The 21,212-nt window shown below is 40.5% G+C and overlaps 1 protein-coding gene across 3 annotated transcripts in view; it reads right to left on the bottom strand.

The window, feature by feature from the left end:
- Positions 1 to 21,212, bottom strand: part of col16a1 (collagen, type XVI, alpha 1) — a 113,239-nt gene that overhangs the window by 81,626 nt on the left and 10,401 nt on the right. For all 3 annotated transcript variants that reach the window (XM_028596719.1, XM_028596722.1, XM_028596720.1), the window contains exons 3-8: positions 13,736 to 13,801; positions 13,525 to 13,642; positions 7,190 to 7,313; positions 6,199 to 6,480; positions 5,213 to 5,293; positions 1,757 to 1,825 (exon numbers count right to left, since the gene is read on the bottom strand). In XM_028596719.1, coding sequence (XP_028452520.1) covers positions 1,757 to 1,825; positions 5,213 to 5,293; positions 6,199 to 6,480; positions 7,190 to 7,313; positions 13,525 to 13,642; positions 13,736 to 13,801 — 740 coding nt within the window. The remainder of the gene's footprint in view (positions 1 to 1,756; positions 1,826 to 5,212; positions 5,294 to 6,198; positions 6,481 to 7,189; positions 7,314 to 13,524; positions 13,643 to 13,735; positions 13,802 to 21,212) is intronic.

The raw sequence follows: 21,212 nt of genomic DNA, 5'->3' as shown, positions 1-21,212 counted from the left end.
TCTAGTCAAAATCTGGTGCATACATTACCCACAATGCAACTCGACCACAGGAAATTTGCTTGGAGAGGTGGGTTTGTTATGCTTTTAGCAGCTAATGTGGCCTTGAGCCACTCTGGTAAGCTCACTTCTTTTCTAACTCTACCCCCATTTTATTTTTTTCATTTTCAAACTAGTAGTCTTCAGACACAGCCGACGCTGACTCAAGGTACATCACTTAAGGCAATTTAACAGACTCAGCACCTTCTTCAGCCACAAAAGGGTCAATACAACTTGTCTTCAAACATTTAGTAGTACTCCCTAATACCTGTAAACAGACATTTATGTGTATAACCTTTGGAGAAAAAAGGGGAAAAACTGTAGGCTATATTATGGGTTAACAAAGGAATATACATCCACAGGAATAGTATTTCACCAATAGCTGGCCCAAATGTACCCTGTGCTCACTCCATAGCAATAAAGAACAGTACTCTTCCCACATACAGAACACACGACATTCCAAGTATGCTGAGTATTAAATACACTGTCACTCTGTGAGGCTTAATTAAATGAAAGCGGTGCTATGAATCAGTAACATCTGGCCTGCACACTGAAATCTTGGATTACATTGATCATTTACTGTGTACAAAGCTAGCATACAGATAAAAATAGAAACCACTCACACTTAGTCTGTGCATGTGTGAGCATGTTGTGAAATAGGGCAAAAGAATGGAGACAGCATAGATATAAAAGTGGGGAAAGAGGACAGAAATGCGTGTGGGACTGCAGTGCAGTCATGGCAGTTACACATCTGTAAGGAAGATAATGGTAACATTACTAGTCGTGGAATATTGAACTATATAAAGCAAGACATCATAATACACAAATTAAAACAGTCAGTCTGCAACTGACAGCAGAGAGCAAGGAGAGAAAGAATGGCAGGTGAGAGAGAGAAAGAAATACACAGAGAGATGGCATGTCTGAGTTATTGTAACTGTGTCGGACTGAAACCATCTATGGGATTGATTACGGTGTCTTGAAGTCTGCCAGAGAGCTCTAAGTTAACACCAGCTCTCCACAAGACAAACACCAGGCCCTAATGAATAGATAATTGGATATAGGTCCTATTAAAATGAATGATGAAACAAGCGGCTGTGGGAGCTAAAATAAATTGCCTTTATGTTATACTGGACGAACTTCATGTATCACGCAGCATTGAAGCAGCCATAAAAAAAACGCCATGGAAATGTGTGCTAAAAACTGATCCCATGTGTTGTGTAAGGCTCTATTTGTCACACACACTATTTGTCCGCCCGTGGACACTTTGAACGATTGCTACCAGCAGACGTAACTGAACTGAAGTCACAAAAAACTCAGAAGTGCTAAGACTGTGGCACAGTAGAAAGCATGTTTTCAATGACAGAGTTTCAAGGAAGAACAACTAAGCCATTTGGTAAAAGTCCTAAAGGCCAGTTTTTGCTTGCCAGCAGAAGCATCTAAGACAACTGAGAAATCTGTTTAAGGCCAAGTCCTCATCTGTGTCTGTATTTGTTATGTCTTTGCCTTATGGGAGCCACGTGTTGTGATAATTCATGATAGAAGTGACAGTGTTTTTTTTTTTTTTTTTTCAATTTGTTACTAAATTTAAGTGCTTGTCAATATCTAATAAGACGAGTATTTTCAGTATATGATACTGTATATGGTGTAATTGTGTTTGTGTGTGACCATACATGTTCTGCACTGTTAAACTGTCTTTCTTTGTGTGCATTTGTTGATTTACCTGGTTAAAAGTGTTTTCCAACAGGTCATTCTCAGCAGCACGGCGGCTCTTGTGAGCCTCTGGTGGGCACTGCAAACATACAATAGAAAAAATGTGAGACAGTGTAAAAGAACATTGTGGTTTTCAACCTGAAACCTAAAATATTTCCTGATTTAGTCTTATGTTTTAATGTAGTTGTTGTACAGTATTCCAATATTTGTAATTTTGTAAGAGACATTTCTTTTGGGACCTTCTTGTAGGAAAAATGGAAACGGCCACTGCGGTGCTTTGAGCTAAAGGCTAACATCAACAGGCTAACATGCCCACAATGACAAGGCTAACATGCAGCAGGTATAACGTTTACCATGTTCACCATCTTAGTTTAGCCTGTCAGCATGCTAACATTTGCTAATTAGCATTAAACACAAAAAACAGCTGACATGGTCCATGACAAGAGAAGAAAAGGGTACTCGTGTCTCAAAATTCATTATAATGACATCTAATTAATGGTATATTGAAACATGTAAAACTGAGCTAAAATGTCACGTTTCTGTACCATGAAACATTATATGCACTAGGGCTGAACGATTAATAATTTTCAAATCAAAATCACGATTTGAAAGAATGCGAAAAACTAATCCTGAAGACTGAATGTGAATATCTATTTGAATGTTTGGTGTAACATTTGGTTTAACATTTTTTATTCCTCTTTTAAATATTATATTTACTGTTTTTTTTTTTTTTTACAAGATAAATGCTGGAATAATGTTACATATCACAGATTGTGTACAGAAATGTCCTATTTTCAGTGGATTTTTCATTTATTTTCTATGACTTTATTTAGCACGATCGTAGAAGGTGCAACATGTCGATGCTTCTATTGAACTGAGGCATATCAGAAATTTCAGTTTACAGGAAAGTACTGATATTTTTTATTGGAATTGTTTTTATTATTATTATAACTTTAGCTTTTGTGATAAATGTTCTGTGTTTGACTGTTCAATGTTCTATACTTATTAAAAGAAAAACACATATTGCTGTCAATTCATATCTATGTTCTCATCCTTGCATAAGAATATAGAGCAGTTTTGATGGTGTTTCATGTTAATAATATATAAAATAATTGCAAATCGAATGGTAATCACAATATCTGGCAGAAAAATCGCAATTAGATTTTTCCCCCAAATAATCGTTCAGCCCTAATACGATTAGACATCAGACCGCGATGTCAGAGCAATGACAACTAGCAATTCCATCTCTTTCCTTTGTGTTTCAAAAAGCTGCAGCCTGTGAGCATGCAGGTGTCTACATTTGTGCACGCATGCTCCTCCACTTCTTATTTAAAATGCAGCTTGCAGGGAGCCCTGCAGCACACATGCCTCGAGCAGAGGAGAAGAGGTTTCCTTCTTCAAACCCTCTAATCAACAATTCTACAGCATGCAGTCCTTCCTCCAGAGGAGGAGTTTCAAACTTCTGAGGGAACTTCTCACCCTACTTGTATCCCTCTTAAAAATTCATTTGGTAATGAAAAAGAAAAGTACACATGCATGCACGCACAGACACGCAAGCACAGACACCCTGGAGAATTCTGAAAAAAAGTTGGCTGAGCACAAAAAATACCTTCAGCTTAAAAATAAACCCAAGAACTGTTTGCAATTCTTGCCATACCTGAACAATCACTTGCTCTGTTTTTGTCTGTCCAAAAGAAAAATCCTGATGAATTATTAAGTTCCAATGAATCTATTTTCTATTTCTCTGAAGCCTATTATTAATAACAGCACAAAAATGCACATCAAGAGAAGAGGTGCCTAGGCAAGAGAATAAGAGAGAAATATAAAGAAAACTAAATAGAGTATAAAATTGTATTTCTGAGGCTGCAAGAGAGAGCAAGTGATACTTTCAATTAGGCTTTTAGTCACACATTAGGAGTACAAACAATATTGGCAAACCAGAGATGATGTGACATAATTGCACACATTGGAATTACTCTAAGCCCCAGTCAGTTTGTGAACGTAATACCCCATGTTAAACAAAGCCACTGAAGAGTAGTCTGTTAGCTAACATAAGGCAGGCTTTTTCATATTTGAAGAAGCCTAAGCCAAGTAATTGATAGAGTGCTATATAGTAAGGGTTCTCCTGCATATCTTAATCTCAGTTTTCTTTTTCTTTCTGACCACCTAAAATGAGTTGGAAGAAAATAGTTGAGCATAACCCAGTATGAAGACTAAGTGCTGCTGATTAGCAAGAATAAGCCTCCAGAGACAAATGCAGAGACTGTTTATGGTTACTTTTGATAATGCAAACTCAGCTTTTCTTGCAGCTGCTGCACAGTAACCTTCCAGCAAATAACTATCACTTTTATTGTGAAGCAGCTGCAACAAGTGTTGAGTTATAGTTAATGGGGTTCAGATTAGGTTTAGCTGAGGATATACGTTGCTCCAAGTTTCTCCAGAGCGGCAGGCGCCTGTTAACTGAAGCTATTTGTGTAAGCCTGAAACCTCTAAAGACACCATTTTAAAGCCACATCAAAGCCATTGCTATGACACAGTTCTGATCATAGACTCAATCAATATTTTGTGTAAAATTGTTGATTTCTTAACTAAGTAGCCGGAGGTCCTGCATCACCCTGTCGGGGTTCAATTTCAGGGCTCCAGACTAACGTTTTGCCTTGGATGCACTGGTGCACCTAACTTTTTTATTTAGGTGCACCAGCACAAAATTATATATATATATATATATATATATATATATATATATATATATATATATATATATATATATATATATATATATATATACATATATATATAAAAAATGAAGGTGTTTATATATATATATTAAAGGAGAAAAAAAATCCAAAAATGCAAAGACAAGGTTTTCTTTACCAGTTTGAAAATATACAGCTGCAACACATTTAAATGAAAATTACAGTGGTGAAAATAAATAGCCTAAGATATATTAAAATATATATATATATATATATATATATATATCTGAGAAACCTGCTTCACTTGTTTTCAACAACAATGGGGAAGGGCAGGAACACTGCATTTCATAAAAAAAGAACATTATACCAACTGTAAAATATGGTGGTGGCAGTGTGATGAGGAGAGATCCAAACACAGGCACTGGCTTTACAGAAGGAATGGGTCATGTAACGCAATCGACATTCCTAAACACACCGTTCATGGAGAAAAACAAAAGGCAGCGCCAAAGTCCTGACCTGAATCCTATTGAGATGTTGCGTATGAGGGCCGTTAGGTGCACCTAATGTGCGACCTAGGAAAAATCTTAGTTGCACCCTTACAAATTTTGGTCGCACTCTAGAGCCCTGAATTTGCAATAATGACACACTCGCTCTACATTATCTCTTACATATAGAATGGATATAATCCAGAGTAGGGCAGTTGTGACTAGTCTCCACACAAGTTTATTGTTATTGCTAATTATTGTTTATCAGTTAGTTGGGGTTCTTACCCGTGCTCCAGGTATCTCACAGCAGGCCTCCTGAATGGCGAGAGAGGGGTCACAATACAGCATCACCTGCTGAATGTCCATCTAAGAAAGAGAGGGAGGGAAAGAGTTTGACATATTTAACATGCAGGTCTCCATAAATCCAGCGTTTTGTTTGTCTAATAATGTAAATCAAGTTTAAATGAGGCAGTAAACAAGGCTGAGAGCCAATTCATTTCTCATTTATCCGGAGGTTTACATGCGTGCGTGTGTGTGTGTGTGTGTGCGTGCCTGCGTGTGCGTACAAGTATGAACACTTCCTCCCTGTGCTAACAAAATCCCCAGCCTGCTTCCTAACTAGGCTGGTTAATAGATCGTCAAACTAAGTGCTTGGATTACTGGATCTATATTCAGCGTTAATAGTCCCAGCTCACTACAGGCCAATTCTCCCAGTTAGTCCACTCGCTTTTTTAAACAGGAATGAATGTGATTGCCTGAAAAAAAAACAGCACCTCAGAGGCATAGTGCGTGATCTAAAACACACACATCCACACAAAAAATACACAGAGAATGAAGGATTTCAGTACAAAGGCCTTTATGGGAGGTTGGTTCACTACAAATATTTCACTCCGTCCACCTGCTAGAAAAGGTCTAGAAAAAGTCTGGTACGTTATAAAAATTGTATATGCCAAGGGTATACTGTTCTACATTATTCAGCAAAGCACTGCCATGCTATTCTATGGTACAGATCCCAATAAGGGAATTTGGTTTATTGAATGAACTTCTAAAACAGACAAGTACCAGTTTGTTCTTCATACAGAGCGGGACTAAAGGTCACCACGCTTTCAAATAATAAGTTTAGATGACATTTACATTGAAGAGCTTAAACTTGATCAACAGCTCTTCAGTAGCCAAGCTAGACCAGTAATATACAGCATATTTTATCAAAAGCTCACACAAATTCTCTTCTCATATCAGTATTTTCTGTCCAGTTCTCTACAGATCCATACCTGCACAGGCCCAGCATCTGAAGCCCGTATGCCCAGCATAGTGTGTCCGTCAGTGGGCAGAACTCCGCGTGGCTCCAGGGGTTTGGTCTCAATGGAGTTGCAATCCACGTGGAGGGAGGCGGCTCCCTGTTGCACGCCAAGGGCCACCTTGTGCCAGCGGAAGTCCATCAGGGCCTCCACCCCCTCCCCGGTGAAAACGCAGCTCACCAGGTCAGCTGCGGGCTCTACACCCCTGGCACTCAGGGACAGGGTGCCATCGGGGCCGTTGAGGTTTACAGAGAGCTGGGTTTCGACACAAGTGCTAATTAAACACCAAACAATTTATTCAGTGTGCCAATGAACTGTATCTGAAGTTGTCTGACTGGTAGTGGCTTTAACAAAGAGTGATATGTACAAGCTGCTAGCACCAAACAAAGCTGTAGGACAAAGTAGCAGAGATGAGGTAAAAGGGAAGACATATTAATTACACACGCAAGCAGTACAGCCAATCAATCACTCCTAATGAGGCGACTTGGCCTTCATCCATCATACACATTGAGTATTTAAATCTGGCCTCAGACTCTTAGTGATTATGGGGACTCTGAGGGACTCCAGTGCTTCATCATGGAACACACTTGAATAACAATGAAGGTGAATGAAAGCGGAGAGCAGAAGATGATGGAGGGAAGAGCAACAGAGAGACGGGCTAGCGAGAGAGGGAGGGGGATCGCATGAAGAATAAAGAGGGGACAAAAGACACGTGGAATGAGAGGGGGAAAGAATTGAAAAGGTGTCACGCGAGAGAAGAAATCGAAGGGGAAAGTGGATGACTATGCAAAAGAGAGGAGATGAGAGACAGGAGGAATGAGTAGACAAACGGCACGATAAAAGCTAAGAGGTCGAGGAAGAGAGGGGAGATATAGTGATAGGAGGAAAGAGAGGAGGAAAGGCTAAGGGGGAAAAGATGCAGGAATGCGTAATGCCGGCAATGAGGAAACAGAGTGAGCTGCACCTGTGGGTATCCCTGCTGATCAGATATCTGGAAGAGGTAGATGGTGTCTCGCAGGGCAGCCTTCTTTAACGCTAGGGTGAAGATCAGGGTGAACTCCTCAGGAAGACCATGAGGAAACACCTGACTGGAATACAGAAGTTCAGATTAGTCAGTCAGTCATGTCGCTCTTCCATACGGTGAAAATAAGTACAGGAAAGTTCAAAGGGAAACTCCTGATGATCTCATCAGGGTTACCTTGGCTTGGGTTTGGAGACTGCAAATGTATGACATCAAGCCTGTGTTGCAAACTGGGAGAATAGAGTTTTGACACAGTGGGAATTTACCAGGCAGAACTAGTCTTAACAAAAATATACTATAATTAACAATGACCACCTCCAGCTCAATCCACCCTTCACATTCCATTCTTCTGGTTAAAGATAGAGTAACTGTGGAGACCTACCTTTGTTGCTTCTAACATAACAGCCCTAGACCTTTGATTCTCTGGCCGAACCCAATTGGTCCATGCTATAATCAATAACCTGCTGTTACGCATAATTTGATTAGTGACATTTGACTCATTGATTTTTTTCCCCACTGCTGTTCATGTTACTGACAGCAGTTGCCTAGAACAGTCCCAAGACTCCCAAATCTCATTAATTAGGAGCAATGTTATACTGTACAATCTCTACTTAATATGGCATATGGCAGTTTTTTTGGGCTGTGCTGAAAATCATGTCACAAATGTCTGTTAACGCACTGAAAAGACTTCAGCTGTCCTAAACTTGTAGTAGATGTCATTTTACAGTGGGAATCCAGGTCTTAAAACGGGCTTGGGCCCCAAACTGCTGCCGTGGTTCAGGCTCGGGTCAGGCTTGGACAGAAACTATGCAGGTTCATGTGGGGTCAGGCCCGATAATAAGCAGCCCTAAATGAAGTATATCTTGATGTGTGATGCATGTTACTTTAAAAATGTAACCAATATGTCTGTAAAGTATGTGTGTAAAGGTGCCATGGTGTGTTTGCAGGGTATGTGCATGTGTCCAGTTATACAGTATATTGTGCAGATTGTACATGCGCAAGCTGTGGAAACTAATTTTACTCTTGGACAATAAAGATCATCTATCCAAGTTGACATAAATGCAGTAGTTAGCCATGAATCTAACATCACATTCAATTAAGCTTTTGACAAATTAAGACGTTTGGCTTCACATATCTTTCTTTGAAGTCCTTGTAAGCACAGTGACAAAGCAATCCAATGTTTCCTGTGTGAGCATCTTTAAATTCTACTCATTGTTGTCTTTCCCAATATTTTTTTTCTTTTCTCCCCACACATTGTGACTACAGCCAGCAGTACAATGCAAAGCTGTGTGTAACCCCCTAGCATTAATTTTCATAGCAGATACAGTCCAGCAAGTCTCATCCCTCAGTTTTGGTCAAGGGCATCTACGCACACACAAGTAAACAAACACCCGAATATTCACTGCATGGGTGTGTGTAAATGTATTGAGAGATGAAGGGTTCACAAACAAGCACAGTGAAATACCTGCTCACCGAGATGGCGAACACTTTGAAATATTCTCTCTTGCTCTATTTCTTTCTCTCTCTCTTTGCACGCACGCACGCACACACACACACACACACACACACACACACACACACACAAACACAGAATTGGTGATGCTGGCAGCTGGTTTCCCGCTCCTAGAAGTGGGGTGACAGTGATTTATGACTAAGGGATGATCCAAGGGAAAACAGCCAACTACAGGACGTCAAAACAAAGAAAGGATGAGTAGAAGAAAAGGTGAAGAAAAAACTTTCAACCTGGAGACCTGAGAGAGAGAGAGAGAGAGAGAGAGAGAGAGAGAGAGAGAAACTATGGTGAGGGAAAATAATTTCTGGGTATAATATGAAAATGCATGAGAGTTTGAAATTTATCCAGTATGGGTAGACAATGTGTGGATGGGAGTAGTGTCTGCAAGAAAGAGAGATCCGTAGACAGACAGACGGATAGAGAGAAAAAGGAAGAAACTGATGTTGAGAGTGAAGTTGTTTTGCTGTCGATTAGTGGCATGAGCTGCAGGGCACAAAACCACTCACAAACTATTGACTTTTAACTTGGAAGTACATCACCTTGGCCTATTACATTCAGAGTCCTGGCAAAAAAACACACATAACCCCACAGACACACACACAGAGGGGAGATAAATCAGTATGGGCCAGACAGATTCAGATGTAGCCACTCCCAACTCAGAGAGAAAGTTATTTCTGCTTCCCTTGTATTGTTTTAAAGAGAGAGGTAGAAGAAAGTCAGTGCAAGCCAGAGAGGCACAGGGGAACAAGGGGAGAGTAAATTTAATGTTGAAATAGCAGATCTCTGGTTTAAGATGGGAATATCACCTGGAGAGGTGTATAGGCACCACTGTACCGGGTTCTAACTGAGCTGGAATCAACTGCTTTCAGTGGAGACGGTTTCTATTTCAATTTGTTCCCTATGGCTATCTTCTACTTTTTTTTTACTTTAAACAATATTTACAGAACTTTAGGAAGAAATCGAACTGTGCACACAGCAGCATAATACCTTAACAACTATTGTAAAAAATATACTTTGGATATGGGAATTTCAGTGCTGCTGCTGGTGCAGTTCAATATTTCATATCACCATTGTCATCACTGGCCCAAGCCTTCTAAGGGTTGTGATTCCCTCGTCAAATACTGGGTAAGGTGACTAGTGGGCCAAACTCTGAACAAGGCTAGTGGTCCACAGCTATGCTAGCAGCTCTTTAAATCTGTACGGTGCTTTGAGCTAAATGCTAATAACAGTATTCTAACTTGGTTAAAATGACAATGTTAAAGGTCCCATGGCATGAACATTTCACTTTATGAGGTTTTTTAACATTAATATGAGTTCCCCCAGCCTGCCTATGGTCCCCCAGTGGCTAGAAATGGCGATAGGTGTAAGAAAGGTTACCTCCCCTTACTCTGCTTTGCCCGCCCAGATAATTTGGCCCGCCCATGAGAAAGAGAGAGACATCATGGCTTGGAAATGAGCGAAGCACGGCAGTTGGTCAAGGCCACACCCCCACCCTCCACCTTGTTCCCCCTCTCTCCTCCTCAACAGCATTTAAAGTTACAGACGCAGAAATGGCACGTTCTAAGAAAAGCTCATTGTGGGACTGGCTCTAGTGGCTGTAATTCTGCACCAAGGCTGAATTTCGGGAAAGAGACTTCAGATACAGTATTAGGGGACCACTGAGGCCTATATAAAAGCATCCAAAAAGCAGCATGTCATAGGACCTTTAACATGTTTGGTAGGTAAAATGTTAACCATATTCCCCATCTTTGTTTAGCATGTTAGTATGCTAACATTTGCTAATTAGCTAAAGACAAAGTACAAAAAAGTCAGGGATTACTAAAGTCATTAGGATTCAACCTCTGGGGACCATTAATGTCTTCACAAAATGTCACAGCAGTCCATGCAATAGTTGTTGAGATGTTTCGGTTTGGACCAAACTACTGGTACAACCTACCAACGGACCAAACGACTTGAGCCAATATCATGGCTAAAAAATTGGGCTCCTGTTCTCCCCTCTGCACTGATGCAGTTGAGCTGGTGTCATAGCAGCTCCTAGGTTGCAGCCGCTCCGAAGTTTGACTCAGAAAAGAGATGAAACAAGAGCGCACAAACACTCACAAAACATTCCCCAGGTCAATAAAGGATGATAAAGCAGGTACAAAATCATAGTCCAAAAACAGCAGTCATTTTGTATTGCTAATGCATTGAGTCTGAGCAGGCTTGCTGCACCAGAAATTCAACATTAGACTAGCAGTCGCCCCTATTCTGTTGATGTAATCTGAAATATTTACGTGAAAAGTACATGACCCTCACCTCTTTGATTCATATCCCCGATATGCCTTCTGTATTTGTCCTCCTACATGTTTGCTCTTTTATAATCCATCCGTCACAGAGGCATTTTACCAGTGCCCTCACATTTGCACTCCATATGTTTGGTTGCATATCATGTTGTTGATCTCTCAATAAAAATTAACTCTGCTTATTAAGCAATTCCTGCATAAGAACAGCAGCAAAATGCTTTACTTGTAAACAAATTGTACCACATTTGCTATGTGATAATAAGTGTTGAATTCATCAAATCCCTTTAAATTCTGTCTGAAATATCTTGGCCTCATGCCATAGTATCAAATAATTGCTTCCCCTCTCTCCTACACACTGTAGCTGCATAAAAGGAACAGGCCCAAAGCAATCAAATCAAATTTTGCTGAAATTAAAATGCATGTGACCAGCTGTGACTGGTGTCCATTTCACTATCAGCAGAGAGAGAAGCAAGAGACAAGTAGCTTCATCTGGCTGTCACTCATCTGTATTAGCTTTGGATTATCTGAATAAATTAGTCTCTGATACAAAGCAAAATACAGCTTTGCAATTACTATGCACACATCTCGCACTTCCATCAACCTCACCTGCTTGAGTGGATATATACAGTACTCTGGGGATGGGAAAAGGGGGGGAATCTAAAGTAAGATGCTGCAACTGTACACATACTGTACAGATTTAAGCAGACGGGCACACACACACACACACACACACACACACACACACACACACACACACACACACACACTCAAATACTGTTACTGGGATAAAAAAAAGCCTGAGGGTTTGTTCTTATGCATTCACTCATTGCCTGGATTTAAACCTTTAACCCTCTTGTTCCCTCACTACATCTTTAAACCGCCCATCTGTTCTCCGCCTCCACTCTTCTTTTCTAACTGTGTGAAAACCATTCCATATAATACCATTTAAGCAAACAAATTTCAAACAACTGAAAGAAAATAAGGAAATAAAGGGAACATTGTGTCTAACCGACAAAGATAGACAGTCCTCTGTGATTTGTATCTACTTTTCTGTGAGGCATGAAGAGGAGGAGAATGCAAAAAAAGCTCCTCTGATTCTGTTTACTCATTTTAAGAAACATGTATAGAAGAGAGTGAGCTCTGTGTATAGAGAGATTCACTATGAAAGGTAGCCGACAGTCAAGGCTGATATGCTAACATTGATTATTCTCTGTCGGAGTTGCAAAGAAGTCATATAGGTAGCAATCTTCACTGATAAAACTGACAGCAGAGCTCTTGATGGCATCAACATTTCAATAAACGCTGCACCATTAAAAAAAATCCCAAACCAGCAGCAGAGAGGAGCTAGAGAATGGTGTTCCTGCCCTTTCTCTGTATGGTTAGAGGCAACACAAAGACATCTTGGATTTTCCTCTTTGGCTCGAAAAATGCTGATTTCCTGAGATGTGACAGTTTTCTCTTTTCCAAAGGACAAGTACTCTCTAAGCCTGTGACAAACAATCTATGTGATACTTTTAGAACAAAATGTCTCTGAAAAGAAAGAGTGTTTTGTAGACAGATTTATCGGGCGTTCAAGCAAATGGAGCTCACAGTGCTGGACGTAGGGATAGAATATTCTGGGCTGACCCAATTGCCAAGTTCCAAAAAACTGCTTTATTGGTAGGTAGAAAGAAGCTTTGCGCAGTCTGAAAACCGGCTATAATTTGCAAGAACTGAAAGAAGAAAAAAAATAAACTGAAAAAAGTCAGCACATAACCCTAATAAGTACTTGTCACGCAATTCCAAACACAATCTACACCCAACTACTGTGTAATAACCATATGAAAACCCAGGAAAGCATAATTACACCATGTCAAGCTGCAAAATCATGTTGTGCAAAGAAGCTGTGCTCTGTTGGATTTTATGGCAGCAGGTCTCCTCACCCAGAAACAAGTTGAGAACAAGCTCAGGCTTTAAAAATGCCGCTATTAAATTCATATCCTTGTAACATCTTTTATTTCTTTACAGGCAACTGCATTATGCCTACTACAGTAATTAAGGCATCACTTCTTTAGTTTGTGTTCAAGCAAAAAAGCCAGACATTTCATGGAAAAACTAGCTACAGTAAGTATATGTGGTTCACAACCGGAAAACCAAAAGCCTGTTAGAGTTCAATTTTACAAGCCAGTGTCAGTGGTGAGAGAAATGAAGTGGTATTTCTGGAAATGCAATCAGAGATTGACCCGTGGTGTATGGTTTGCCGAGTGTCTGCTTTTTAAACAACAGCCACTGGACAGCTCTGACATGTTGCATGAGGGTTCAGAGGCTGCTTCGCCGTAGGGTGTTCAGTCTCTCTGCATTTCTCTGTGTTCAGACATGGCATGAAAAGAAAGAGCCTATCGACATTAGACTGACAGCCTAACGCTGTACACAATGTGCTTGTGTGAGATGTATTTGTCTGTAGGTTGCTGAAAAAAAACCCAGTGAGAGACATGTAAACTTACTCGGTGGGACGTAGGAGTGCAGTTTTGCCAAGGCGGAGGATGACGGGTCCTCGAGGGTTGCGGATCTTCTTGACATCTGTACTCTTGAGCAAGGAGAATCGCCTCACCAGATTAAAACCTAAGAACAAATGGCATTGATCAGCACACACGTGAATAACACTCAGAGAAAGAAATGTGTCTGTTTGCCAATTCAAGCTTGAAGTCTTTTCACCTGTGATTTGCCTGGCAGCCTGGGGAAACTTCCACTCATCCACTTGTAAGGATGGGCACTGTTCATCTGTGAAGACAACACACAGGTTAAGCAAATGAAAATTAAGTCAAAATGCAGGTGCGTAAATAGCAAAAATCTTAGTTCAAGCATTCATAAAATGTCAAGAAGAGCAAATCAGACTTCGGATGGAAGTGATTTCAAATGCAACCTTTCACACTTAACTGCTGGGTGGAATGGACAGAGTTTGTGTGTGAGAGAGAACAAGCAAGTGCAAACATACATGCATTTGAGAGTAACTGAAATATTGATCTGGAAGAAAGAGAAGTAGAGTGGAGTTGGTGGGGGTGAAATAGAGTCAAAAAAAGAGTGTAAAACACAGAGAGCAAGATGAAATGAGGGCAAAGCTGTGCAGAGAGGAAGACAGCCTCGTCTGACAAGTTGTCTCGCACCACGCTTGTCTGTCGCGGTAGCCTCCGTTTGATGGATATGTTCTCACCCTGTCAGGGGAGGTTACAGAGAAAAGTGTTGCCTGTCAGAGCGGCCTGCCTCGCTACAGAGGGGAGATGTGAGATGTGAAGAAAAGCTGGGTTTGTACAGGTAGACATCGACCCTGTGAATCACTGTGATCCACAGTTAATTGATCTCTTTGGGGCTCAAGGACCAATGCCCCTGAGCAAGACGTTTTTTTACTACGACTGCAGAGAATGTGAAAGCAGGTTGTGCCCACCGTTAACCACAAATAAAACCTAATGATTTTCTTTAAGCTTCAACCTCATTCAAGGCTAACTCATGCGCACTATGTGGACCAAATAAGCTCAATTATCTGTATTTAAAGAGTTTAGACAGTAGTGACTTTTTAAAAAATCATTTATTTTAAAACAAGAAACTAGGTTAAACTGAATGTTTATCTGCTCTATAATGTAAGATGCAAGCATTAGCATGCCTGGTTAATTAGATAAGGTAGTAAGTAACAGCTATTTCCTGACCTAACCAAGTAGCTTTGGTGTCTGAACCTAACCAAACACCAACTGAAAACTGATAATAATAAGTCAACTAAGTCTAAAATTAATACTGACTTTTGGTTTTTAAATATTTATTCTACGTCACCAGAAGGATTACTGGCAGAAAGCCCTGAAGGCTAACTTCTCCCAACAGCGCTTTGCACTTGTTTTTGGGAAGTTTAGCCTTTTAGCAGTATAGCATGTGCATAGCTATCGTTTGCATATTTAAGGACGTTTTCACACCTATAGTTTGTTTGCTCTGAGCCGAATCAGTTGATGAGTTTGTAAACTTGGAGCGGTTTCCCCTCGGTTCGGTTTCGTTTCACACCTGGAAAAATTCAAGCGTACCAAAATGCGTCATTACATATCACGCAAGAATGTTCACTCCTGACGGTAACATGAGACAGGAAACACTGGACTACTTTGGTTATTGTATGTATTCTCAAATAGCCTCTGTCTTTCTTTTATTACTTCATTTACTTAATGTAACAATGTCAGATGCTGTATACCCATCTTGTATGCAGTTTTTTTTCTATTTTTTTGTAAAAGTTTCAAAAAGTTAAAATAAAATATATATATATATATATATATATATATATATATATATATATAAAAAGAAGGTTCACTCCTCTTATTGGTCAAATGTGTCTGGGGCGGGAGCAAGAAAGTAAATACAGGAAGAAGGTCCTGTGTTCTGCACTACTGCATATTTCTTTCATCTCCATGGTCAAATTAGCTCATTTCATTTAAATAATCAGACAGTGTTTCATGAGTGACTACGTCTGCCATGGTCACAGAGACTTCGCTCTTCTCTGCCGGTGTCTGTCTCCAACTTTAGCGGTGGCTGGTTTGACCATGGAGATGCGAGCGCAGTCTGTTTCTGTGAGAGAAACAGTGCAAGCTGCTACAGTTTGCATGTTCTGCCACATCACAGATTGTTAAGCACAGCTGACAGGAGCCATTGCACAGACATGCAGAGTACACAGTTGGTGCGGTTCGAGGTCGGATCACGTTCTCACCACAAACGAACCACTCCAGAGTTCGATTGAAAGCATACCGGAGACCACCTCATCAAGGAGGTCTCGGTACGCTTGGTTGGTCCGCTTTTGGTGCATACCCAAGTGTGACTGCCGCATTTACACCTGCCCAAACGAACTGCACCAAGGGGGAACCAAACTCTAGTGCGATTCAACCGAACTAAACAAGGCAGGTGTGAAAGCCCCCTGAGACCCTTCTAGTTGTAAAATGAATGAGTTGTAGCTTCTGGCTTAGAGACATGCCTTTTCGCTTTTTCAAAATCTGGGACCCCTTTTTGGATTATGGGGAAGATGGTGCACGGACCCTTCGGAGTGGCCTCTATGATCTAGCATGGTCTGAGATCTCGAAGTACATTTCCAGATAACACACAATGGCTTAAGAAACCCATTTTAACTGAGTATGCCTCAACTGTGCAAACCTTCTGTGTTTTTTGTTGTTTTTATTTAGTTTTTTGTTGTTGTCTTAGTTGTTTTAAGGGGTTGCGGGTGGGCTAAAAGGAGGGCTTTATTCTTCACTCGGTGGCTGTCTTACTGTCTCTTGTATGTGCCCCTTGGAAATTCAATAAAGATATGTTAAAAAAAAAAGAATGAGCTGGAATTATTAAAAAGTCAGACAAAATCCATGATTGTCGGCTAGAAATCAGAGTGTACTTTTTTCCCCTTTCCTTTACCTTTATGTGTGAAATCGAAGACCCATGTTTTGAAAATTGCTGCAAATTTCATGTAGTAAATCTGTCACCATTATCATTGTAAACTGCATGTGCTTTGTGAGAACGAAAAAGGCTCAGCAACAGTAACCAAGGAAGATGGGACTTAGCTAACGGTCAATTGTGTATGCAGAAACATAAACTGAAGATCAGGTGCTAATTCAGACGTAGGATTCGTTTGAAGGTCACTACGACTGTCGATATGAATGAGAAGACAAAAGCCTGAACAACAACAGCTTTCTGAACTTCAAACTAAAGTCATGTTTTTGTGTCTCCCAGCTTTACAGATTGAGTTGTTGAGAACGTCAGAGAGTGCACTGTACACGCCGTCTACACGTGTGACTGAAAGTCACATCAAAACAAGAGGAAAGAGCCTAATATAGTTACATAAATAATAGCATCCAACTGACTTTAATTAAGAGTTAGAAATTTAATTTCATGGAGGCCGGCTCAAAAAAGAATTAAATCGCATTCAGCGCTTCATCACCTTTTATGAAGTTCATCAATTGACACCCTGCAGCTTCTGCTCATCTTGGTTTCAATACAAAGGCTGTTTTAAAGCACAGCACATTTCAGCCTGTCTGCCTGCACAGTGTGCCATTCTCCTATTGCTGCCTGCAAGTACAAATTAAGGTGTAGAAAAGGGATGTCAAACAGTGTGGTAGTACGCTGAGAGAAACTTAAGATATATTTGAATAGTCAAAGAAATTGTTAGTCTTGCGATCACCAGACCAAGCTCAATCTTTTAAGATTGAACATTAGTCTGGGGAGTCTGGTCTGTATTTTCTCTGCACAACGGGCATAGTTCAAATGACTCTGTACGCAATTGGATAGTCCTTCAACCAATCAGACCAACAATCCGGGTGATGTAACAGCGACAGCGGCATCAATGGGTTGCTGCGCTTCAGTGGCTGCCATGTTGAATGTAAACAAAAAGCTGCTTGCCGTCGCTTCTCTATCGTCATCGTGTTAAACCCGCCAATAGCGCGGCAGGTGGATAAGCCAGTTTGTGATTGGTCCCCGCAGATTTGTAACGGAAGCAGGATAGAAATATGTACAGGTTTCCAGCCTGAGCTGCAGGGTGAAATCAAATCGCCGTTGATCAGGCTGGGTTTTAACCAGAAATGGTATGAATTGAATGTGACTTCGGAACAAAGTAACAGATACAGTGGAGTGTACAGGAAGTATCAAGCAGTCTTCGGAGCCCTCAGATACTGTCGCTCTGCTTCTATCTTACTATACATCCTTTTTTTCCCTCACTCTATCTCATTTTGAAACCTCACAGTATCGACTGACTCAGCAAACTCTCTGCAGCCTCACAAAGACACTGCTGCCTTCACATCTCCTATCGCAGGTTTTTTGAAGTCAAGAGATGGTACGATCTACTTTCATTGCTGCTTACTCTTTTTTCTGTTTTATTTTTCATCACCGTTCCATTTCCATCAGACAGAATCAAGATGAAGGCTTTGTCAGGAGTAATCCTGGCTAGGGGCTAGCAAGCAGCATAATGAAAAGTCAAACAACAGAAGAGAGGAAAAGATGGAGAGAGGAGGAAGAACGAACACACAGGAGAGCAGAGAGTGGGAAAAGTTATGTTAGGTGTTTTTTTTACCCTAAAGACTGTGTTGTCTCTCCAGTGGATATTTAAGGAGATTTCAGACTCAGTTTATCAAGCTCATGCTCTACATTTTATGACTTTGCTCAACTTTAATCAGTCTGTTTTTTATTATGCTCCATTTTTTTTTGCATGCTTAGTTAGTGCAACATCTTTCAGCATCTTTCATACATAGACGTTAACTTGCCAACTTCAAGATTTGAGAACATGTTGCATTGAGCTCAAAATATAGCCAAGGTTGATGAAGTTGAGTTAAAGCTAACAAAATACACCTTCTACGATATAACTAACACAACATTGACATATCACCCTATAAGGCAAACAGTTTTCTATTTAAACATCCTGAAGACAACAGGATGTTTCTGGCCACCATGATAATAAGTCAAATATTCACTCTTGTTGTTGGTCCAGCTAGCTGCTAGTTGCTAATTGTCTACAGTGGGTTTATCAGAGCTTGTTTTACTGTAAACAACTGCCTGCAACAGCTAGAAAAAGAGAGCTAAAACGAAATGTGAGATAGTAAAGTTGCGGCCATTAAAGGTCCCATGGCATGAAAATTTCACTTTACAGGTTTTTCTTAACATTAATATGAGTTCCCCCAGTCTGCCTATGTTCCCCCAGTGGCTAGAAATGGCAATAGATGTAAACCGAGCACTGGGTATTCTGCTCTGCCTTTGAGAAAATGAAAGCTCAGATGGGCCGATCTGGAATCTTGCTCCTTATGAGGTCATAAGGGGAAAGGGTCACCTCCCCTTTCTCTGCTTTGCCCGCCCAGAGAATTTGGCCCACCCATGAGAGAGAGACATCATGGCTTTCAAACGAGCAAAGTGGCAGTTGGTCAAGGCCACACCCCCATCCTCCACCTTGCCCCGCCTCTCTCCTCCTCAATAGTATTTAAAGCTACAGACACAGAAATGCTAAGGAAAGCTCATTGTGGGACTGGCTCTAGTGGCTGTAATTCTGCACCAAGGTTGAATTTCGGGAAAGAGACTTCAGATACAGTATTAGGGGACCACTAAGGCCTATATAAAAGCATCCAAAAAGCAGCATGTCATGGGACCTTTAGAACTGAAAGGAACAGCAGCTGGGCGATAATTCTCCGTGGGTTTGTCACTATTTATCTCACATTATACATTGCCGATTCAATGTTAATATAAAATATAAATATATCAATAAATCAATATAAAAATATAGATTTAACATAAATGTTTATAAAAATGCATGGGAACAGTTTGCTCAGGAATTGAACAAGCTCAGTATGTAAATGACATGCTCAACATTTAGAATGTATGTGTGAACGAGATGTAAAGGCCTTTTTATGGTTCTGCGGAGGCTCCGCGCAGAGCTTTCGCCGTAGCCTATGTAAGTGGCCTGATGTTTATACTTGTGTGCTGGTGTGTGCATTGAGCCGGCATGTGTGTGTTTGTGGGGAGTGGGTGAATAAGCGAGGGAGAAGTGAGAGAGTGACAGCAATTAGCTTTGGAGCGAGTACCGACTCTAGAGTCATAGTGAGAGAAACAAAGAGTCTCCCCTGTGTTTTCTGACCACGGTGGGAAATCTGTAACAGGAAAAGTTAACCCTCTCCTTGATTTCATGTTGTTTAAGGAGAAACGTCAACCATCACATTGGTAAACAACTTTTAAAGCTAAATGTTGTGTGTACTTGTAAGACGTTGAGACTTTTGCTCACGCTCATGGGATAAACAAGCTATTTACACATAACTCAGACGATGGATGATATTTAGTGGACTGTTGCAGACTCAGGCACTTGGCAGAGGACATAGAGCGGATCTTGAACCCCATTTCCTCTCAAGCTGTGATCAAAGGAAAGAGCTTGCTTGTTGACAAGCTAATTAGCACATAGCATAGAGTGCCACTCCAGGATCCTGCTAGCAGCTGCATGTAGCCTTAAAGAGATTGGATGGCCTTGGCTGGGTTCACTTCCTTTTTGATGGGTTGTGTTTGAGTCGTGCCAAAGCAGGTAATGATACTACTGGCAGTCATGCAGCACACTGCTGTGAGTGTTCCCCCAAGTTTCCACCTTGCCAAAGATAAAAAAAAAATCAGCAACACGATGGGTATTTAGTGAAGTTAAACACTACTTTCTGATGTATATAAACTTACACTCAACTTGGAGTGTGATAACAAAGGAGAAACGTAGATGATTTGATTATTATGAATCCATCAATATACAGGAAGTAATGGAACTCCAATATAAATTAAGGTTAGCGTTAGTTCATGCAGGACACAGAAGTCATACGCCCTCTGATTGAATTATCATTCCTATCAGACACACACCAATCACAGCCATTCTCACATCAAGGCAGTCCTTTTAAATCTACACTGCTTCACTCACCACTGCTGCTGGCAACACAGTGCCTCCACCACCCCAGCCACCACCTTCCTAGTTCAGAATCCTAACATGACTCAAAGTTTATAATGGTTTTCCATGTCCTTCTTTTGGCTCACTCTTTTATATCCAATGGAGTTTCTGCATAGCGCTCCCTGTTTCAGCTTAGCATGCTTCTTGGCTGGTCCAGGGAGCATTATCAAGAGCGGAGCCATCAGCGCCAAGCATAAGTGTATTTATATATGTTGCAATAAATGGTTCAATCTACAGTATAAAGAGAGTAGGGGTGTAAGAAAAAATTGATACACTTGAATATCGCGATATTTTATTTTGCAATATTGTATTGATTTTCAAAAAGGCAATATTGATTTTTTTTTATAAAAAGAATTCTTATTAGTAATTTTTTTTTTACGTTAAAAAATATTCATGTAAGACAGTGGTTCACGTTTATGTTGAGTTTAAACCCCCTAACGCTAGATGGCTATGCTGAGACCACAGAATATACAGTCTATGTCTGAGACGCACCACTAGTGTCCTTGCCTAACAGTGCCTAGCAGTGCCTGACTTTTTGCTAGAAGCTAACAATGTAGCTATGGCTCAACTTTGGCCTACTTTAGCATATAAACATTTGCTCACTAAGAACCTGTGAACCACAATCCCAAACTGCCAACTGACTTCTGTGTACTGAATTGTTTACCTAAAGTAATCTTCTTTGACTTTTATGAACATCATGTCTATTTTTAAATATTAGTTTTTCTAAAATTATAC

The sequence above is a fragment of the Perca flavescens genome, chromosome 14, assembly GCF_004354835.1.
Source record: "Perca flavescens isolate YP-PL-M2 chromosome 14, PFLA_1.0, whole genome shotgun sequence".
Lineage (NCBI taxonomy): Eukaryota > Metazoa > Chordata > Actinopteri > Perciformes > Percidae > Perca > Perca flavescens.
This window is presented reverse-complemented; position numbering and strand designations above follow the sequence as displayed.